Raw genomic sequence first — 16147 nt, forward strand, 5'->3', positions numbered from 1 at the left:
GCAGTATGAAAGGACACTTTCTATTGTTGACCCGTAGAAGGAGGTCATCACTCTGGTTCTTTTCTCCCACAGCTGTTTTTGGAAGACTGTCCCAGAATCATGCAGCTTCAGTTTTTTGAAAGCCACCTCTTATTTTGGTTGTCAATCTACATGCACAGATTAAAGCCACGAGTTCTTACGCCCACCATTTTCTTTAAGCCTGCATTTAATTATTTATCTCTTATCAGGTCAGACTGGCTGCTCCCTCTTTCTAATTCGGGCCCCACCTAATTCGGGCTCTGTCAGTCAAGCACCCATATTGTTGGACCTCCCCTTTTCATAGGCATATGGGGAGGAAGCTGCCTTAAACTGAGTCTGAACATTAGTCCATCTAGCCCAGTATTGTCTACACGGATTGGCAGCATCTCTCCTGGATTTCAGACTGAGGACTCTCCCAGCTCTAGTTGGAGATGCTGGTGATTTAAATGGGGACCTTCTACATGCAAAGCAAACGTTCTGCCATTCACCTATGGTTGTAACCTCACAATACGTACATATATATTTTTGTCCCCTCTTCCTCTGCAGGTCCCAGCGGAACCAACATCATCATTGGCTCCATCGCTGGAGCAATCTTGGTGGCGGCTATCGTTCTGGGCGGCACCGGATGGGGATTTAAGTAAGCAGCGTCGACTTGCGCATGCTGTGCCATTCAAATAGTGCGCCCCTGCACTGTATTGCCTGGGAGGGAGCTCTCTCGCATGTTCTGCTCCAGGTGCCCTTTGCAGTGAGCTCCTTTGGTGCCTGCACTCAGCTCTGGGGAAGGGGGGGCGTTGAGCTGAGGCATGTCCCACCCCCCTACCAAGTTCAGCTTTTGCTGTTTTTCTCAGGGTGGATTCATACGACCACGGTTTTCCGGTGGCGTTGTCGTGGAAAGGCCACTTTCTAACTCCTTCACTTGGTAGTGTAGGGAAGGCACAGGGGCGTTCCTGGGGGCGGTCCGGACATCTGCCTGGACTGGAGACAAGGATCGGTCTTACTTGGTGGATCGACACCCTGTGGCCAGTTCCTTCTCTGCAGAACCTTCAGTCAGAAAAGGAGGAGCCGGGGATTGATTTGAAAGCCTGGTTAAGATTCCTCCCCTGCTCCTTCAGGAGACTCCTCAACCATCCCAGGAAGTAGCCATCGGTGCAAGGGGGAGGGTGGCAAAGGAAGGTTTGCACATGGGGCTTATTGCCATGCAAAATGGGGCGCTGACTGGTAGTCTGTATCCACCCTCAGACAGATAGGGGTTGGCTGCAGCAGGGAAATGTGACAAGCCTGGGCTGCAGGCTTAGGGAAAGCAGAGAGGGGCACCAAGCCTCAGAGAATATCAATTGATGGAGGCCTTTTTGACTCCACCTCCAGCCCAGTTGTGGCCGCAACTTTAGAGAGCGTTTCAGGTCTGCTCCTGAGCCCACTTGTCAGGCTGACTCTTTAACCCTCAATGCATTTTGCACGGCGCATGTTATGGAGAACGGAAGGCACCCTCTTGTGTTGAGAGCCACACTGGGAGTGGTGGGGATAAGGGCAGACTGATGTGGTGAAGCCCAGCTCCTGGTGAATGGGGGCACACCAGAACAAAACGTTCACCATGTATGATGTGTTAAAATTGCTTTCCGGTGTTACATTGCCACCTGTAAAGGCAGAATATGAATTGGTCTTAGGGAGCTTTCAAATGGAATCGGTGACCGGGCTGGGGTACACTGGTACAATTGCAGGTTTTGATATGCCATTAGCTTTCCCTCCTGAACCATTTCAGGCAGTTTGCCTGTACTTGCAGCAGCTGGAGCAGGATCTGTGTCCTGCCCCTGCATGAACATGGGCTTGTAGGAGTTTGGGAGGGCTGTAAGTGCTGTCATCTCCCACCCCAGTTCTTAAAAATCTGTCTTAGGAGTGTATGTACCTGCATATCTTTAACTGCCATCTGCATTGCTTTGAATTGGGGCCTTTGCATCCTCTTTAACCTCTGTCCATTGCCCTCTCACCTAACAAACTGGGCTTTTTCACCCAGTTGACCTGTAGCATATTGCTGTGGGGGAAATTTGAGGGTCCAGCACCCTGTGGTTTTGCTTTGGGTAGAAGGGTCACTTGGCGTTAGGTCATCTAGACATGGGCTTAGCTACAGATCACTGTCTGCTTTGGGAGGGTGGGGCTGTTTGGGGGGAGGCAGTTATTCAGCATTGGGGACTGGGGGTTAATGGCAGCATTCAGGAGGCGGGCTGACTGGGTGGGCTGCTGGTGGTGTTGGGGTAAACAAAGAATGTCTTGGGGAGTCACACTCTTCCTCTCTGATCCACACCATGCTCCCTGTTTGATGTTCTGCATGGACTGACACTTGCATGAATGAAAGAGGAGTGTCTGAAATAATAGTCGCATGACTCAAAATACTGGCTTTAAGGAGATGGTGGCTGGAGGGAGGGGGTGTTGGCATGGAGGTGGGGTGGGGCAGGGACCTCAGAGTTGGCTCCTACAAAGTGAACTGTAACCCACTCAAACCCCCACCCCAAATCTCCCCCACCCACAAAAATAATTGCTGGTATTTGTATATTGTATGCGCCTGCCTGTCTACACTACTGCATTGGAAAGCAAGGCACAACAGACCCAGCCAAACTGCTGTTCTGGACGCTGGGATGAGGGAGAGAATGGGGAGGGGTGGAACGCCCTCTTGGCCCTCTGGTTTCTAGCTAAAATAGCTGACCACCTTCTTTCCAGGTCTGCAATTTCTTCTCTGGAATTACGAGCATCTTCAAGTCTCTCTCTAACACATTGCTCAGTTATATACTTCTCAAGGGTTTTGAATTGTTGTTTTTCGGAGCTTTTCTTTTTTTAAAAGGAGAATATGCCATGAGATGTTCAAAATGTGCTTTGAAGAAAGGGTTGGTGGTCAAATTCGGATTCTTTCCTTACTAGAACTATGGGGCGAAGGTGGTAAGAAAACGAAAAAGGTGTGCCTCAGCAGAGGGCCCAATAGCATGAGGCTGAAGGAAACCATAAAACCTTTGCTGTGTGGGAAATCCCCTCTCCTTAATATAGTGGCGGCTTTGATCATATTTCTTCTGTTCTCCAATTGCTACTGTTTTTAAGATGCTCCTTTAATTTGCTGCTGACGGCTAGAAACATGCTTAAAGAAGCTCATACCCAATATTAGAAATTCAGCACAAACATTGACTTTGTACTTGAGGCCCTTGTGCGACTAACTTGTGTGCCGCAGGGGAGATCCCGGCGAATCTGTTCCTCCTTTCTTGGCCTTCCCAAGGCCCTTTTAAAGTTCCGGCAGGAGCTATGTCAGCTAAGAAGAATAGTGGTGGTAGATCTCTGCACAAAAGCTGTCCTGGATGGTAAGGAAGATGTTGCATGTGTGGCTGGGTTTTGCATTACCGACCATGGCATGCGGCACGAAGACTTGAGGCAGTTAGGCCACGGTGTACCCAGCTGAAGTTACCTGCTAACCCACGTCCCCCTCTCTCTCTTTCCTTCTCTCTCCTCGGCTTGCAAAGGAACATTCGCAGAGGAAGGTATGATCCGGCTCAGCAGGGCATCTAAGCACCACCCCTTGCCGCCACCCCCTTCATCGCTCATCCCCTCCATCCCATCCTCCGCATCGCCTTCATCCCGCACTCCCTGCTTGCAATGATCATGTGGGTGGCTGAACCAGCTCTCTTGCGGAGGCCCCTCTCGACCAAGAAGACCTCATCTGCGCCATCGCTTCTCTCCATGCATCCATCAGTGCCGGCATCAGCAACGCTTTGCTCTCCATTCCTTAGTTGGCTTGCGGGAGGAGGGCCTTTGGGCAATAAACAAAACGCATCTGGGCTTCTTCTCCCCAGATTGTAAAGATTCGGCCATCTAACACATCAACAGGCCCTGCTCTCAAATATTGGATGATAATGATGAGGTGCTTGATGTTAACCTTGGCCCTTGGTCTCTAAGGCCCACGTTTTGACATGTTACCTTTTCTTATCTTTTGTGGTAAAGTCCCCATGAGAGGATTTTACCCCCCCCCTTGGTTTCACTGTGAGGTGTTCTCATTTTGAGCGGGCCCTCATGGTGAAAGCAGGTATTTATCATGAACTGTGTTTGTTCTGACATGGAAAAAAGGGCTCTACCTTCAGGAAACCCTGTGTTGACCTCTCCACCTCACCATTACATGTAAACCAATTGCTGTATTTTCTGTGCTCCTCCCATTCTGTTAAATGAAAGGATATGCGTCATATTTTAGCACACATACAAGCCCTCACATGTTACAATGAGCATTTGCAGCCCTGAGATGTATTAAACCCGCCCAAGAAACCTACAAGATAAACCATTATTCCTGGAGAAACTGAGGCCAAGAGAGTGCAACTTGACTAAAGCAGTCTGTGAGTAGCATAGATTTAAACCCAGGGGCCCCGAGGCCCAATGCTGTAGCAATGAATGTCACACACACGTTTTACTGCCTATATAGATACCTGTGTTTGTGCATACACACCTGCCCTGAGTATATAATTACCTGTGGGATATGGGGACCAGGACCTTTTGCGTGTCTCCCTCCCTCAATATATGAAGCATTCGGTTTGAACTGAGGCCCCCATAACATGTAATGCTCCATTAGTAGTATTTCAGTGGTAGTTTCTGACCCAGAGTAGCCCTGGAGGCTGCAACATTGTGGGAAGGAAACTGCTCAGGTGCTTTCCTGCTCAACATTGCTTCCTGTGCCTCTGGTATGAATCCACTTGTAAGGGAAATATACCATATTTTTCGCTCTACAAGACGCACCTAGTTTTTGGAGGAGGAAAATAAGGGGAAAAAATTCTGAATCTCAGAAGCCAGAACAGCAAGAGGGATCGCTGCGCAGTGAAAGCAGCAGTCCCTCTTGCTGTTCTGGCTTCTGGGATAGCTGCGCAGCCTGCATTCGCTCCATAAGACGTACACACATTTCCCCTTACTTTTTAGGGGGGGGGGAGTGAGTCTTATAGAGCAAAAAATACGGTATGTGGTTATCCTTTCCTTCTGTGTGGCAGAAACAGCCAGGGGAGGGCCATTTTGAATGGGAAAATGGCCAGTTAAGAAGCTCCATTAAGGCAACCCTCAAAACTCCTGTTCTCAAGTGGCTGCTTTTATAGGGATGAGGTTGGGGGAATGATAAAACCATACAACCAAATTTGCACATGCTATACCTTTCAAGCATATTCTTCCCCTGAAAGAAATCTGGGCACTAGTCTGTTAAGGGTTGCTAGAAATTGTAACTCTGTGAGGGGTAAATTATTATAGTACCTAGAATTCTTAAATGGGGGGAAATGTGCTTCTAGTGTGTTTTAAAGTTATAGTGGGAATACAGCCTGTGTTGAGTACAACCAGAGTAGAGAGGACCCACTCAAGCAATTCTTTGCTGCCATTTTTTGAAAAAGGAACATCTTAACTCATGGGTGCTGGGTTTACTTGTGTGCAACTGTATGGACATTGGCTGTGAGTTAGCCTAAAGATTCTGTGTACGGCTCGGACTTCTCTGCCTGCCATGTATAGAATGTAAACCTTATATAAATATGGGTCTCGTCAGGACCCACACAGTTAGAAAAACTTCATCACAACAAAATACACCACCTGGTCCAGCCAGGTAGTCTTTTAGCAGATTCGTTTGTAAAGTTGTACAGTGGTACCTCGGGTTATATACACTTCAGGTTACATACGCTTCAGGTTACAGACTCCGTTAACCCAGAAATAGTGCTTCAGGTTAAGAACTTTGCTTCAGGATAAGAACAGAAACCGTGCTCCGGCGGCAACAGGAGGCCCTATTAGCTAAAGTGGTGCCTCAGGTTAAGAACAGTTTCAGGTTAAGAACTGACCTCCGGAACGAATTAAGTACTTAACCCGAGGTACCACTGTAGTATGCTATAACTTACCATAGACCTAGACATAAGCAACAACAAAGGCCTAGTTCTTGCACACAGAAAGTAACACAACTTGATTATATTGAATTGCAAGACGGGACTAATGTGATTCAATGCCCTCTATACAAACAAACAAAAAAAGAAGGAAATTTCCCCGCATTAAAAAAAACAAAAACAAGTTAGAGGAAAGGCTTGGCTTGAACAGTTAACCCTGACATACTAATATTCCATATGCACTCAAAGGGGTATGGAGCAGTATGCAGAACTGGACCCTAAGTTGCAGTATTCAGGTATTACAAGGACTGATGGCTAAGTGCTCATTAACATTCCCTACCATGGTAGGTGGCAAATTTGGACCTTTGAACATATCACAAAAGCCAGTGATAGCCAAAGAAGGTCTTCTTTTAAATCAGTATGATTACCTCGCCCATTAACACTCACATAGGAACAAGCTCTCACATCTGGCAACTCAGTGATTTCCCTTTCTGAAAAACCATGAATATCACTTGGAACCTGGTACCACCCTAATGGGGAGAAGAGATCTGCCCCTGCTGTGTGCTATAAGAGACACACCCATGCTTATCTGCTGCTGTCCATCCATTGTGTATTATTTTTGTGAATGTGACCTGGCAGTCTCCCTTGGCATTCCTCTCATTTCATGGCTTCATTGTTCTTTGGAAGTTTAAAAGAGCCAGGAGTTTGGGAACTAGGGGTGGAGACTGTCCTCTGTGGATGGAGACTGAGCTGGAACAGATTCACACAAATATTAGGTTGAACAAGGTAATGATGTGATTAAGGGCGTTTTCATTCAGCATAGTAAGGTAAAGGGACCCCTGACCATTAGGTCCAGTCGTGGCCGACTCTGGGGTTGTGGCGCTCATCTTGCTTTATTTGCCGAGGGAGCCGGCGTACAGCTTCTGGGTCATGTGGCCAGCAGGACTAAGCCGCTTCTGGCGAACCAGAGCAGCGCACAGAAATGCCGTTTACCTTCCCGCCGGAGCGGTACCTATTTATCTACTTGCACTTTGACCTGCTTTCGAACTGCTAGGTTGGCAGGAGCAGGGACCGAGCAACAGGAACTCACCCCGTCGCGGGGATTCAAACAGCCGATCTTCTGATCGGCAAGTCCTGGGCTCTGTGGTTTAACCCACAGCGCCACCCGCGTCCCTTTTCAGCATAGTAAAGAGTGAGGTAAAAAACCAAAAAAACCCCACCATGTTATATGTTGTGGCAATGCGGCTCTTGTTTCAACTGCTAGCACCCAGTCATGGAACATGTCAAGTAGTAAAAAGAGGAACGCACCAATGGCCACATGCAAAGTTCATTCCTTTCACAGAATCAAAGAGTTGGAAGAATTATATGATTCTATGTCCCTAGCAGTTATCTAGTCCAACCCCTGGCAATGCAAAAATCTCAGCTAAAGCATCCATGACAGGGAGCCATCCAAACACTACTTAAAAACCTCCAAGGAAGGAGAGGCCATAACCTCCCGAGGGAGACTGTACCACTGTGAGACAGCTCTTGCCGTCAAAGTTCTTCCTGAAGTCCAGTCCGAATCTTCTTTCTCGTGACTTGAAGCCATTGGTTTGAGTCCTACCCTCAAGAGCAGGAGAAAACAAGCTTGTTCCCTCTTCCACAGCCTATATATATTTATTTTCTTACATTTCTGTCCCACCTTTTTTGCATCATGGAGCCAAATGAATATACATGAATATAGCACATGCCCAAAGGCACATGTTGGATTATTAGGGAGGACTTTCAGGAAACTTTGAGCATGCACATCGGAACCTGTGTGATAATTTGTAGTCATATCGCATTGTAAATAAGTTTTATTCTTATATGGATATTGAATAGATGCTGCCATCTGCCCTGAGTAGGGTGCTGCCTTTATTATTTGCAGGGCTTCATTGACAGGCAGAAATTCAACAGGTGCAACCTCCAGCACGGAGAGGTGAAACTGCACCTGCTAAACGAACGTCTGCCTGTTATGCCAATCATTAAATGCACAGGAGCCCTGCCAGGCAGTGGTGCATTTGGAACAGGACTTTAGGGTAGAGGTCTAAGGCCTAACTCTGCAAAAGGCCCCCAAAATACAGTGAAGTGAAGCACACTACCATCTAAAGCATGGGTTGGCAAACTAAGGTCCGCAGTCCGGCTTAGGCCCAATTGCCTTCTAAATCCGGCCCGCAGACGGTCTGGGAATCGCTGCGTGGATCGCCAGCGCATGGATCACCAGTGTGCACATTCTTTCCCTCCCTCTCCCTCACACGGCACCTCCTCCCTCCCTCCTCCTGGCTTCGACCCGCCCTGCCTAGAGGAGGAAGGGGGCTGGGCTTTGTTGGTGCCAGCAGCAGCAGCAGTGCTCAAGCGGCCGCCATTTTAAGCAGCCCCTCTCCAGAGCCTTTTCGCATGGCACTCATCATCCCGCCGCCACCAGCCCCTGCCGCTCGCAAGACACAGGAGCCACAGTTGGCTGAGTGCCCCTCTTAAGCAGCCACCAGTTAAAGCAGCCCCTCTCCGGAGCCCTTTCGCGCACCGCTCATCCCTCGTTCATTTCCCCCCAAAAAATATAGTCCAGCCCCCACAAGGTCTGAGGGACAATATAATATATAATAATAATTTATTCTTTGTACCCCACCCATCTGGCTGGGTTTCCCCAGCCACTCTGGGCGGCTTCCACAAATACACTAAGATATCACACATTAAAAACTTCCCTGAACAGGGCTGCCTTAAGATGTCTTCTGAATGTCAGGTAGTTGTTTATCTCTTTGACATCTGATGGGAGGGCGTTCCACAGGGCGGGCGCCACTACCGAGAAGGCCTTCTGCCTGGTTCCCTGTAGCTTTGCTTCTCGCAATGAGGGAACCGCCAGATGGCCCTGGCGCTGGACCTCAGCATCTGGGCAGAACGATGGGGGTGGAGACGTTCCTTCAGGTGTACTGGGCTGACAATGAACCGGCTCCCTGCTGGAAAAGTTTGAGGACCCCTGATCTAAAGAGCACACACACACATCCATATGACCGTTAAGCCCAGTGTCTAAGATTACTGCACCACAGCTGCCAGGAAAGAAAAGTGAGCTCCTTCTCTATGATTTCTCCTGATCAGAGCAGGCAAAGGGGAATATGTGGAAGGAAACTGTTCTGTGAAATATGCAGGGCTTGGGACATCTAGGGCTTTTAAAATATAATAATCCACACGTCGTGTGTAGGGATTGCAAATCAGATTGTGTTTGTCACTTTGGTTACAGTAGCAATGAGTTTTCAATATATTATTTCCCCAACCACTCCCACAGTGTGTCTCCATGCTTTGGTGCTATAATTGCTGCACAATATCTCTCTCCTAAATTTAACATTTTGAAAATGTCAAAATTCAGGGTACAATTGGAGAATGCTTTCTAATTCCCAAAGGAATGAGCTTTATGCGAGTTGCATAGCTGTGGCTGACAGACACAGAATCAATAAAATATGTGAAAGAAAGGTTAACTACGTTTTTAAAAAATGGTATACCAAATTCAGTTTTATAGGGGTACTTTAAAAGCAGAATATGATTATGGACTTAAAACTAAATTTAAAGTTGACAGGAGTCCCCTGCACAGAAAATTAGCAGGTGACTCTCTGTCTGCCATGAAGATAAATGTTAGGCAAAGTGTCACCCACGTAATTTCTGTGAGTCAAAGGAGTGGAGGTGGTGATCTTGAATTCACTGTTTTGCATCCTGTGTTTCTAAATCCAACAACATACACAACAGAATATTACAAAACAAAAAATTAAAATAATAATTAAGGTGGTGGGTTGTTGGTTTTTTTTTGCAAATTTTAGACATTAAATCTAAATGTTTTATTCTGTTTAAAACATACTAGCAGCAATAACCCCTTCTATAGAGTTAGAAAATAGATAATTGCACCTATTAGACTGAAACGGCTTAAGAGTAGATGCTTAACAATAAAATCCTATGTTAATTCAGAACTAAGGTATAGATGAATCAGTTTCAATTTCTGTTTATCATTTTCCCAGTCCAACCCATTTTTGTTCCAGTTAGTGATTTTTTTAATATATAAAAAAAGCTTCCCTCAAAAATTGTCAGAACTTTTGCATGCATTTCTCCTAATAGACACATTTTTTTTTGAAAGTTATTTTGTCTAATGTAATCCTAAATTAGGAAAAATTGCTTGCAGTTTTTTATATATATGGATTTGATGCATACGTGCCCCCTAATAGACACATTTTTATACAAATCCTTTTAGTTGGAGAACTGCATCACAAAATGTTCAAATTTGGTAGCTCTGCTTCTGTTTGCATAGTTTCTGGACATGTCAGTTAGGGATATTTGCATTAAAATGCAGAGTGAACCAAATTTTCATCCCTGAGTCCCTCAAAGTTCAATGGACTTGTTCTGTTAGAAATGTGTTAACTGCAGTTGTAAATTACTAACAGTTTTAGAATTCTGAAATGGATGTCATTCTCTGCCTTCAGCCCATAATGGGAGAAGCGAAGAATTTCTGTTGTGGCAGAAATCTTGTACATGGTACAAGATAACTTGATTTCTTCCTATTTCCACAACACCTGCATTGGAAAAAAACAACTTGAATTTGTAAAATGGCAAATGGTGCTCATGGCATTAATAAAAAACCCAAGACAATCCCTTTGTCACCTTTGCCAACCCCTGCCCCCTTATCATGGCAAAATCTAATATTTGCTGGCATCACCAAAGCGGCAGAGGGGCCCACTGCCCTGACACTTCCACTATTTTCACTTTCTCCAGCTGTTTTTGGACTACAACTCCCATCATCCCTAGCTAGCAAGACCAGTGGTCAGGGATGATGGGAATTGTAGTCCAAAAACAGCTGGAGACCCAAGTTTGGGAAACACTGATCTAAAATGTGTGAGAATTGCCAGAATTTGCACATAAAGGGCCCAATGAGAGTGCATTGCTTGAAGTCCCCAAAATCTTTGCGCCAGCATTGTGGGTTGGGAAGCAGTGAATCATGAAAATGGCGGTTAGGTGAAGTCCTCGTTGGTGACCCAATGTCAAAAATAGGCCCCTTTGTAGAGGCTGGGTGAATCCTATTTATCACAAAGGCATTTCACAGCATTGCCAGACATTCAAACCGACTTTGGGAGTTCTGTTTCTGTAGTAACAACAACAACAACAACAACAACAACAACAACAACAACAACAACAATTTATTTGTACCCCGCCCATCTGGCTGGGTTTCCCCAGCCACTCTGGGCGGCTTCCACAAAGACCAAAAATACACTAAGATGTCACACATTAAAAACTTCCCTGAACAGGGCTGCCTTATGATGTCTTCTAAATGTCAGGCAGTTGTTTATCTCTTTGACATCTGATGGGAGGGCGTTCCACAGGGTGGGCGCCACTACCGAGAAGGCCCCTGCCCTGTTCCCTGTAGCTTTGCTTCTCGCAATGAGGGAACCGCCAGAAGGCCCTTGGCGCTGGATCTCAGTGTCCGGGCTGAACGATGGGGGTGGAGATGCTCCTTCAGGTATACTGGGCCAAGGCCATTTAGGGCTTTAAAGGTCAACACCAACACACTGAATTGTGCTCTGTACTGCAAATGTGAATTGTACACGGGTTAGAATGTACATTCAGCTGAAAAATGGCTCCGCTGGCTTTCCGTTACGTATTAATGACATTTTCGCAAGCACCCAACTTACACAAGAGTATTCTCTGTGTCAGTGTCTGCAGATCTGCACTGTAACAAGTTGTGGTGTTATGCTTAAGAAGACCAACGCCAACAGTCTTGTCCTTCCCATCTCTCCTTCCCATCCCAAAGTATGAAACAGTGGGACCTAGACTTCAGTGTTCAGCAAGCACACCACAAAAAGGCTTACTGCCAGGTTAGGTGCTGAGGAAACTCAGCCAGATAAATAAATAATAATAAATTATTATTATTATCCAGCAGTCATGCTGGAGGTGAGGGGTTTTCCTGGGCTTGGGTTAACCCTTTTCAGCTTCACCCAGGCTGTGGGAAAGTGGAGAGCAGTGAAACAATCCTGTCAAATCCCTTCTTGCCCCTAGCCTTTGCTGGAAACTCCTTCCCTTCTCACTTATGAGGTTACAGCTAGAGGAATGATGCTGGGGAAATGGATCACAGCTTGTCTGCCTAGTTGGCCAATGGAAGGCAAGCTGCAACACTGTCCTCCACCCCATCGATTAAAGAATGTAGATTTCCACGGGTCGCTGAGTAATTTTTTTCTGTAAAAGGGGCGGTTGACCAAATAAGTTTGGGAACGTCTGCTCCGGATGCTTCAATCATATACCAATGAATGAGAGGGAACACATCTGGCTCTTTTAACCTTGCTGAGGAATCACCGCCATTACTTCTATCCTTATGCATTCCTTTACTGCTCCGCATTGCCACTAAAATTACCCCCCTTGCTTCTGTGTTTCAGGTCGGGAGGGGCTTAGCCCCAGCTCATAACCCTGATCTTTGTGCTGCTGCTCTGGGTCTGTATACTCACCATAGGGTGGGGAGGAAGGTAAAAAACGCCCTCCTTTCCTCTTCCTGGTCAGCAGATAACCAACATCCCAAGCCACCAAGTCTTCCATTGCCTCCTGGACGGACATGGGCAGGAGAAGCGCCCTCCTTTGGAGGGGCAACTTGCACTGCACTGCCTCGCACTGTGGGAGCAGCTCCCCACGGATGACCCTTGCCGAGGGCACCATGTCACGACTTCTCGCGACCTTTCCTGGGGGAAAGGGCCAGAAAAGGGATGCTACTTCACAGGTCTACAAGTGTGCCTCACTTTGCTAATCCCACCAAGGAATGTACCATGTTGGATCCACCAAAAAGCCACGCAACACGGGGGCACAGCAATGCTCCTCTCCTCAGCTAGTTCTGTGCCTGGAAGACGCACTGCTCCCTTTCCCGTGGAGTGGAAATCGAGCATTCGGGGTGTGTGAGGACAGTTGGGGTGTGTTTTCTTCCACACGTTTTCACATGTATGAATGCCACGGTAGTCCTGATATTCTCTGCCCCCCCTTTTTTTTGTTCCTGGAGAGGTGCTTCCCACAGCAACACAAAACTGCTCCTGGGTGGACTAGGAGGCTAGATCCCTTTTTGATCTTTTTATTGTCCCAAGCTCACCACCAGAGGTGCCAGGTTGTCCCCAAGATGGCGGAGTGGGGGCGTCGCCCGCATGTGATGTTGGAGAGAAATAAGCCTCTACTTTTAATTCTGTTCCACTCAGCAGAAGGAGCAGGTGGGGTTCCAAAACTCAACAGGACTGGCTCACCACATTGCCATAAAAAGGGGGCCGCCCATTCCGTTCAGAGCCTAAATTTACCTAATGGCAACACTGAAGAAAGTGGGCCTCAGCTAGCAGACAGTTGGGAAATAGTAGGCTAAAGCAGGGTGGGGAACCTGTGGGGCCTTCAGATGTTGTTGGACTACAGTTCACAATCATTGGCCATGCTCGCTGGCGCCCATGGGAGCTGAAGTCCAGCAATAGCTGAGGGGGCACAGGGTCCCCAACCCTAGTAGAAAGGAAGTTATTGCAGCTGTAGAGTGTTCGCACTCAAATGCCTCTCTCTTTATAAACAGGGAATGATATGCTAAACCCTCCCAGTTGAAAATTACAGCCCTATTAAGAAGAGAATAGTAACTTGTTGAGGCTAATAATCCCCTACAGTTCTCTGCAAAGATCCCTCCCTCCAACAGCAGGCAGAAAAGGCTGCTAACTCCTACAATGGGTTGGGGATAAGGCCTGGTCTTCCCTGCGATGGTGTCTGGGTTGTACCATGGCAGGTGGGCTCTTGTGTGAGGATGGGCTGCTCCTGCTGCAGTTTAAATACAGTACTTCCCTGATCTGATTTGGGGATCCATGAAAAAGAACTGTGGGAACTCCAGATGTGGATCTCTCAACAGCTCATCTAATTTGGCCAGTCTTGGGCAGGAACTATCTGACCTCCTAGCCATATGCAAGAGCACCCTCATGCTGGTGTCTCTCAGTAGGGCCTTTTCAGATTTCAGTAGGGGTGACGAAGAGGTAGAGGTGAGGAAGAGAGTAAGAGGGATGAGATTCAGCAGGATCCAGATCCCAACTCTTGAATGCTTTCAAGGCTACATTGCTAAAACCAACAAGCGTCTGTGTAAGAGTAAATATGGGGAAGCCCAACTGGGCCTTCTACCAAATGAGACACCTCTCCTCCTGGCTTGTACAACGGTTGACCCAGTCGGCCATTTTCCTCATCCGAAAAAGCAGGATTTCTGAATGGTACTATAAGGGAACTGAATGGTCAGCTGTCTTTGGAGCTGGTGGCTTGGGTGTGGCTATATGGAGCGAATATTCTTGTGGAACGAAGGCCCCCTATGCCATCTTGCTGCCCGGAAGCTTACAATAGCAGGGCGTTCCTGTCAGACATAATTGATGCACTCCATCTTACCCCTGTCTCCTTGTACTCCTTCCTTATCCTCCTTCCTTTCCTATTTGAGCACCACAGCTTTATGAAATAGGAATGCCGGGCAGTGAAACAATAACAGGACCAATTCTATCCTGTCAAATCCCTTCTTGCCCCTAACCTTTGCTGGAAACTCCTTCCCTTCTCATTCATGAGGTTACAGCTAGAGGAATGATACTGGGATTTGTAGCTTCCTTTGTCCCCACTGAGAGGACTGGCTGTTGGCACACTAAAATCCAAAAACAGGTAAGGTGTTCTTCTTACGGGACCAAAGGTGGTCGATCTTAGGTGCAGGCAAGTTTTCGGGTCACAAAGAATGTTTTGTCAGACTGTGTGATTTGGGGGACCTGAGCATTGTTTGGGCATCTCTATCTGTTCTGTTGTGAAATGATCTGGGTTCAGGGTTTGAGGGTTGCACTATTGGTGGGTGAGTGGCTGTGTGTGTGTGTGTGTGTGTGTGTGTGTGTGTGAGTGTGAGAGAGAGAGAGAGAGATTATGAATGTGTGCTTCAACATGAGTGAGTGAGTGAGTGAGTGAGTGTGTGTAAGCAAGCTGTAGCATTTGGTGCAATGGGCAACTTGAACCCTCTTTTAACCTTCGCACAGTAGCAAGGATCAAGGCTCCTAAAACTTCAAAGACAGCGCAGTGAGGAAGAAGAGGAACAAAGGTGGCATCGCAAACGAAGAGCACAACCATGGAGGGAGCCCGCTCTGTGCTGCGCTCACCTTGGACCCCTGCCATCTCCCAGCACACTCTCCGGCTCGTGGGCACCTCGGACTGTGATTTCCTTTGCACATGAGTTGTGTGTATATGTATATATATCTATGATCTGCTCTGCCTCCCTCAGGGGTGGGCAGCCTTGTCTGTATATTGTGATGTGCCCAAAGATTAACTAAAATGCCGCTTCGGGGCATTCATGTAGATACACATTACACGTTCACTGCACACGCTGAATGTTGAAGGCTGGGCAAGTGGTTTGGCTTCCAAACCCATTGATGGGACAATTCTGGGTCTTCCGCTCAGGCAGATGCTAACAGCTGGATGCAAGGCCTTCTCCTTTTGTGTACCCCGCTACGCTGCGCACATACCTGCCAATGTTTGCTAAGTTTGAAAGAGTGCAATCTACTCTTGCTCCTGACCTTTAGAAAATCTGGCCAATAATAAAAGCAGGGCCAATATTTTAAGATTTGAATTCCTGCAGAATTCTGTTAATCCTAATGTATACTACGAGGGAAAACACTAAAATGCATCCAACTGCCATATCTTAAGACTGAAAAGTAAAGTCTTTCTTTTTGTTCAACTCTTAGCGTCTCTTTGACTTGCGCCGGATGTGCTGTGAAGTTTAACTTGTTTGTCTAAAGTTCACTTGCGGTGGGAGCGTCATGGGTTTGAACTAGTTATGAGAGTCCTGTTTAAGGTAAAGGTAAAGGGACCCCTGACCATTAGCTCCAGTCGTGGCCGACTCTGGGGTTGCGGCACTCATCTCGCTTTATTGGCCGAGAGAGCCGGCGTACAGCTTCCGGGTCATGCGGCCAGCATGACTAAGCCGCTTCTGGCGAACCAGAGCAACACACGGAAACACCGTTTACCTTCCCGCCGGAGCGGTACCTATTTATCTACTTGTACTTTGACGTGCTTTCGAACTGCTAGGTTGGCAGGAGCAGGGACTGAGCAACGGGAGCTCACCCCGTCACGGGGATTTGAACCGCCGACCTTCTGATCGGCAAGTCCTAGGCTCTGTGGTTTAACCCACAGCGCCACCTGTTTAGCTTAGCCTAATTGGCTTGTCCAAGAGAAGAGCTCTTTTCAAAGAGCACTGATCCAGGAACTCTGGTCCTGCA

General features: G+C 47.2%; 1 protein-coding gene across 5 annotated transcripts in view; it reads left to right on the forward strand.

Annotated features, from left to right (window-relative positions):
- Positions 1–15606, forward strand: part of ADAM11 (ADAM metallopeptidase domain 11) — a 70088-nt gene extending 54482 nt beyond the window's left edge. For 2 of the 5 annotated variants that reach the window (XM_028703814.2, XM_028703819.2), the window contains 2 exons: positions 565–655; positions 3516–5627. In XM_028703814.2, coding sequence (XP_028559647.2) covers positions 565–655; positions 3516–3561 — 137 coding nt within the window. In that variant the 3' untranslated portion in view covers positions 3562–5627. Of the gene's footprint in view, positions 1–564; positions 656–3515; positions 5628–12298; positions 13686–14911 lie in introns of those variants that run through there. The other 3 variants (XM_028703815.2, XM_028703816.2, XM_028703817.2) reach the window with 3 other exon arrangements.
- The last annotated feature ends 541 nt before the right edge of the window (positions 15607–16147 follow it).

Source organism: Podarcis muralis, chromosome 13 (assembly GCF_964188315.1).
Source record: "Podarcis muralis chromosome 13, rPodMur119.hap1.1, whole genome shotgun sequence".
In the NCBI taxonomy this organism is placed as follows: Eukaryota; Metazoa; Chordata; class Lepidosauria; order Squamata; family Lacertidae; genus Podarcis; species Podarcis muralis.